The sequence below is a fragment of the Nyctereutes procyonoides genome, unplaced genomic scaffold (assembly GCF_905146905.1).
Source record: "Nyctereutes procyonoides isolate TBG_1078 unplaced genomic scaffold, NYPRO_anot_genome, whole genome shotgun sequence".
NCBI classification, from domain to species: domain Eukaryota; kingdom Metazoa; phylum Chordata; class Mammalia; order Carnivora; family Canidae; genus Nyctereutes; species Nyctereutes procyonoides.
Genome location: NW_026575043.1, coordinates 31,490,997 through 31,496,996, shown reverse-complemented (window position 1 = coordinate 31,496,996; position 6,000 = coordinate 31,490,997). Strand labels below are relative to the sequence as shown.

The 6,000-nt window shown below is 38.0% G+C and overlaps 1 protein-coding gene across 16 annotated transcripts in view; it reads left to right on the top strand.

Annotated features, from left to right (window-relative positions):
* Positions 1 to 5,210: 5,210 nt before the first annotated feature.
* The window catches only part of PCDH15 (protocadherin related 15), a 739,593-nt gene continuing 738,803 nt past the window's right edge, over positions 5,211 to 6,000 (top strand). For all 16 annotated transcript variants that reach the window (XM_055322636.1, XM_055322635.1, XM_055322634.1 and 13 more), the window contains exon 1: positions 5,211 to 5,301. In XM_055322636.1, coding sequence (XP_055178611.1) covers positions 5,211 to 5,301 — 91 coding nt within the window. The remainder of the gene's footprint in view (positions 5,302 to 6,000) is intronic.

The window sequence follows — 6,000 nt, the reverse complement described above, 5'->3', positions numbered from 1 at the left end:
TACCCATCAATGCTCACCACAGTAGGTGTCATCATCATCTGTCACCGTATAATATTATTTCAATATATGGACTATAATCCCTATGCTGCACTTTCCATCTCCTTGACTTATTCATTTTATTGCTAGAAGTTTTTACCTCTTCTTTATCTATTTTGTCCATCCCCCTCCCCCGCCTCCCCTCTGGCAAACACCAGTTTGTTCTCTGTATTTAGAAGTCCGTTTTGTTTTATAGGTTCCACATAGAAGTGAAATCATAATGGCATTTGTCCTTCTCTTCTTAACTTCACTTAGCATAACACCCTCTGGGGGCTTTCCTCTGTCACAAATGGCATCATCTCATTCTTTTATATTGCTGTGTAACATTTCACTGTATATATACCATCTTTTTAATTTATTCATCTATCAGTGTACACTTGAGCTTTTTCCATACACTGGGTATTGTAAATAACGCTGCAGTAAACATACGAGTCTATATATCTTTCTGAATTAATGTTTTTGTTTCCTTTGAGTAAATATCCAATAGTGGATCATACGGTATTTCTATTTTTAATTTTTTGAGGAATTGCCATATTATTTTCCACAATGGCTGCACAAATTTACATCCCCACCAACAGTGAATGAGGTTCCCTTTTCTCTGCATCCTCACCAACCACTTGCTATTTCTTTCTTTTTTTTAACTCTTTTTTTCTTAAGTAAATCCTATGCCCAACATGGAGCTCGAACTCATGACCCTGACATCAAGAGTCACATGCTTTACTGACTGAGCCAGCTTATTATTTTTTATCTTTTTGATTTTGACCATTCTGATAGGTGTGAAATGATAGTTCATTGTTATTTTGATTTGTGTTTACCGAATACTGATGTTGAACACTGTTTCATGTGTCTTTTGGCCATCTGTATGTCTCTTTTAGATAGTGTCTGTTCAAGTCCCCTGTTCATTTTTCATTGGATTATTGTTATTTATTTTGGAGGTATTGAGTTGTGTACATTTATTTTGTATATTTTGTCTATTTCCAAAACACTATAGCAAAAACAGGAGTCTATTAGGTATACCAGTGTTGACTTTACCAATTAAATTATCTCCCAAAAGGCAAGTATAATGAGCTTAATTATAGGTAAATTAATTCCCATTTATAGAATGGGCATGTTCTGGATTGCTAGAGCACAACATTCTTGGCCAAGGAGATCTGGAGGGAAGATTTGTACCCAGACAACATGGCATAGTTTGATATGGAATTTATAGTAAAGATACTACACCACATCTGTGATGTTGTTTGAAATGTCTTTCATTTACCTACTGTTATCTAACAAGATTTGGGGTTTCATTTCTTATGAGAACTTTGCCCACAACTTTACATATTGTACAACTAATAATGAGAATGTTATTTTGATTAAAATATTTGGGGCATCTGGGTGGCTCAGTAGGTGAAGTGTCTAACTTCAGCTCAGGTCATGATCCCAGGGTCTTGGGATCGAGTGCCGAGTAAGGTTCCATCTTCAGCAAGGAGTATGTTTTTCCCTCTTCCCCTGTTGGTGCTCTCTCTCTCTCAAATAAATAAATAAAATAATTTAAAAAGTTAAAAAATATAAAACAAAGCATTTGATCTGTTCTAACTCATTTGATGACAGAGAGCCTGTCAGCTGACTGGCACAATAAGTTTATTAAACATTTGAGTCCTTCGTCTTTTGTTTGTAGAACCATAGCCTCTTTCCAGGAGGCATCTTCTCCTTATATCTTTATTTAGAAATCAGGATTTTCTTATCCAGTCAATATGTGTACTATGTTTTAGGACATCAGGGTGACATAATGAGTCATAACTTTCTTTCAGATAATATAAATGTTGAGCCCATTGAAATAATTAAAATTGCCATGCAAATGATAAACATATAAATTAGGTAGTTAAAAAAAAAAAAGAAAAGTTGCCATCTTTTCATCATTTAAAACAATGTACTATCCCGAATATTCTTATTGATCCAGGTGCTAAGAAATAAATGAATTTTTGTGCCAGTTTTTATCGTGATGTTTTCAAAAGTATAAGTATGATTGTCCATTAACTATATACAGGATCACATATCAGGAGATTCTATTTCTGGAGATAGAATAATGCAGTGGCTTTAGCAATTTTAAAATTATGAAGCATCTGGTGGTTTTCATCTTGAAGGCTGTTAAATGGAACCAAATACTTTAAGTCAAAAACAAAAGAAAATGGCACACTTGTTAGAACATAATACTAAAGCTAAGCCAGTAAGAGGGAAGTCAAGTTGGTTGATTAAGGACCCACAAAGAAACACAACATTGCCATTTTGTTTTTTAAGAAGATAGCATTGTGTGTCCTTTAAATGTTTCTTAATAAATATTCTTTAAATATTTTCTCTCTATGTATGTATATATATATACATATATATAATTTTAACTTTAGATACTGTGTTCTGTTTCTTAATGTTATAACTTTTTTTTTTTTTTAGAAAAAAAGTTGGAGCTATCATTTGTATAGCTCTTAGTAGGGCTCTATCCAGGCTTGGGAAGAGGCCCCCATATCCCTTGAAACCTTCTGAGCCATGTGTTCTTGTGGAAATTGTCTAGTCCTTTTCTTTACGGCAATGAGCATAGGCATCAAACTCACCACCCACCCAGACCACCTCTTCAGTCACGCACCAGTTTGTAACTTGAAGCCGGTGAACATGACCTTTGCTCCACAGAAGGGAGATAGTAACACATACCTTACAGGTTATCCTAAAGCCAGATTGAGAAAGTATATCCACAGATGCTGAGTCAGAAATACTCATACTAATCTCACTCTGTTTGATGCACTCATCATGCAATAATAGCTATGCGCTCATTTAATCAAGATAAACTTCGGGGTAGGCACTGTTTTGTCTTCATGTTGACAACGTGGAGAGTAAAGCAGAGATGCTGTCTAATTTGCTCAAAATCATGTCACTGGTAAATTGAATAGCTTGAATTTCTAAAGAAAAACTTGAATTTGTAACTCTAACCCATTGCTCTTATATGTGCTAACACTGGCCAGTTGTGAGCATGGTTGTTTTTTTTTTGTTTTTGTTTTCTAAGGTTTTATTTATTTATTCATGAGAAAGAGAGAGGGGCAGAGACACAGGCAGAGGGAGAAGCAGGCTCCATGCAGGGACTCGATCCCGGGTCTCCAGGCTCACGACCCGGGATGAAGGTGGCGCTAAACCACTGGGCCACTAGGGCTGCCCAGTCAGCATGGTTTTTATGTTCTCTGATATCTAATACTGGGCTCTCTTTGGGCTATCTATGCCTACAAGTTATAAAAGCAGAGACCGAGTCTATTGCCAGGAAGGGGGAAACAAAAATGTGTGAGGGCCAGGTATAAACAAGGTTCCTTTTTGTTTCTCTGGTTTAGATAAGGAAACAGCAGAGGAGCTTCTATTCTAAAATATGTGTGATCTAACTGCAGTGACCTTTGAAATTTAAGGACTATGCATCTTATGAGTCTAAAAAAAATGAGCTTGTACTTTTAATACAAATTTAAAATACATTGTGTATACTAATATATGCTTTTGTGCAAAAAAATTTATAAAACAGAAAAAATAAGAGAAAGATGGATGAAATAAAATGTATGTAAAGTTGGAATTAGAATAGTTCTTTGGGGGAAGGCTGGGTGGCTCGGTGGTTGAGCATCTGCCTTCGGCTCAGGGTGTGACCCCAGGGTCCTGGGATCGAGTCCCACATCGGGCTCCCTGCATAGAGCCTGCTTCTCCCTCTGCCTGAGTCTCTGCCTCTCTCTCTGTGTCTCTCATGAATAAATAAATAAATTAAAATCTTAAAAAAAGAGAATATTTCCTTGGTACATTCTGATGAGCCTGACCACAAGAAGTCTAAGGAGAGAGAATCCAGGGCAGGAGTGGTAAAGTGAAGGCCCCCGGAGAACAGCGTGGCCTGCTAGAAGCACTTGGTTATAAAGAGGGTTGGACACTCCTCTAAGCACTAAGCAACCTCACCGGGAAAATTTTGATTTTTATGATATTCTGGAAACTTAGAAGACCTGGCAACACTGGTTTGCATTCCCACCTGGCAGCCGTTGACAGACATTGGCACCAGCCGGTCTCTGCAGACAAAGCCTACACCCCATCCAGCCTCACCATCCCCCTTGTCCCATTATGATCATTCGCTTTCCCCTTTTGTCATCTTGTCCCCGTAGGCATTTGAGTGTAGAACCACTGGATTAGAGAAGTACCGTTCACGTGTTCACGTCCGTGTTCCACTGTGATCTATAACCAGGGTATTTTGAGCAACTCCGTGTGAATGATTCCTTCCTCTTACACAGAAGCTTGGCACATCATTCTTTCAGTAGGACTTTTTGGTGGCCACTGATATCTCACTTAGTTTCTTTACTTGCTGGGAGATTGCAAAGAAAAATAAAGAGATGAAAACGGAATTCATCCAGATGCTTAGGAGGACAGATACAGTAGAAATGGATGCTGTGTCGTTGGCCTTACCTGGCTTGGCCTATTTCCCCGGCTGTTGCTAGAAAGCAATTAGAATTGTAATGAAGAGTTGTTCTATTTGATTGTGGAGGACAAATGTCTGTTGAGATTTTCATGTAGATACTAAATGTAGTTCACAGCTTAATTTGTCATAAAACAACATACCCTTGGGATGCCCGAGTGGCTCAGGCAGTGGGTTTCAGCTTAGGTCATGGTCTCGGGGTTATGTCATTGAGCCCGGCCTCCGGCTCCACGCTCAGCGTGGTGGGGGTCTGCTTCAGATCCTCTCTCCCTGCCCTTTCAGCTACCTGTGCACCTTCTCAAATAAATACATAAATAAACTTGTAAAAATAATACAAATGCACACTTTATCATTGAACTATGCTGTAGACAACATAAATGTTAGCAACTTAAACTGTTCAACATGTGATGCACTCACAGGGTCTCAGTTTTGAAAAGGGTGTGGTTCTGGTATCCTCAATATGTAGGGTTCTCTCAACTTCCTTGCTTACGGAGTAAGCAACAGAAAATATTTCTTTCTTTAGGGATCATTTGTCTGCGAGTTTATTTGGGTAAAGAGTTGCAGGGCGCTAAACAGGTGTGTGACTTTGCGAGTAGGCCATTACCTTCACAGGCTTCTCTGTGCTGTGACCGTTGTGTTTACCTATCACAGGACTTGTCACATGTTTCCTTCTCCCTCCTGTTATTTCAGATCAGCCTCAAGTGGAATTGGACAGAAGATGTTACAACAATGTTATCTCTGGAAATGGCTAGCTTCAGGGATTATCCTTGGAGCGCTCTTCGCCATCTGCTTCGGCCAGTATGATGATGGTAAGTCTGCTTTTGGTCTGACACTGACACTTACCCGGGGTTTCTATTATTAAATGCAAAATGAAGCACAAGACAGAAATAAGTGATGCCAATTTGTAGTTCATTTTGAAAGGTTAGTAGCTGTGTGCAATGATTTACCTTAATCAAAATAATCCTACAAAATTGGTGTCCGATGCACCTTGCTTCTTAATAAAGATTGTGGTTCAGTAGAAAATACCAGCGCAAGGTCTCTCATTGAACATTTACTCATTATCACTGATCAAGTGTGTGTAATTGCTATGGAAAAAACCCCAACAATATTAAATTCTATTTGTTAACCCTTGAATAGACACAAGCAATGGTCTCAGATAAAGTTTAAGAATATAAAATATACCATAATGTATGAGAAGCGATCTCCAAAAAGGTCAAATGTAAATGCTTTAGGTGATTTTCCTCATCTCTTTTTTAACTGTGTATTGTGTTATTTCACCCAGCACACTTTTATTTGGAAAGAGTAAAAAAAAAAAAAAATGGTAAGAGATTTGACATTAGGGTTTGTTATTTCCTAACAGTGAATTGGTCACTTTAGATCGATATGTTAGCAAGCTCATAATGGGCCATTTAACACATTCTGTCTGCAGGGTCCTGAATGTGCCTGTTCTAGATATTTGAATATTAGAGGGATCTGTCTTTGAAATATCACATAATGATATATATCAT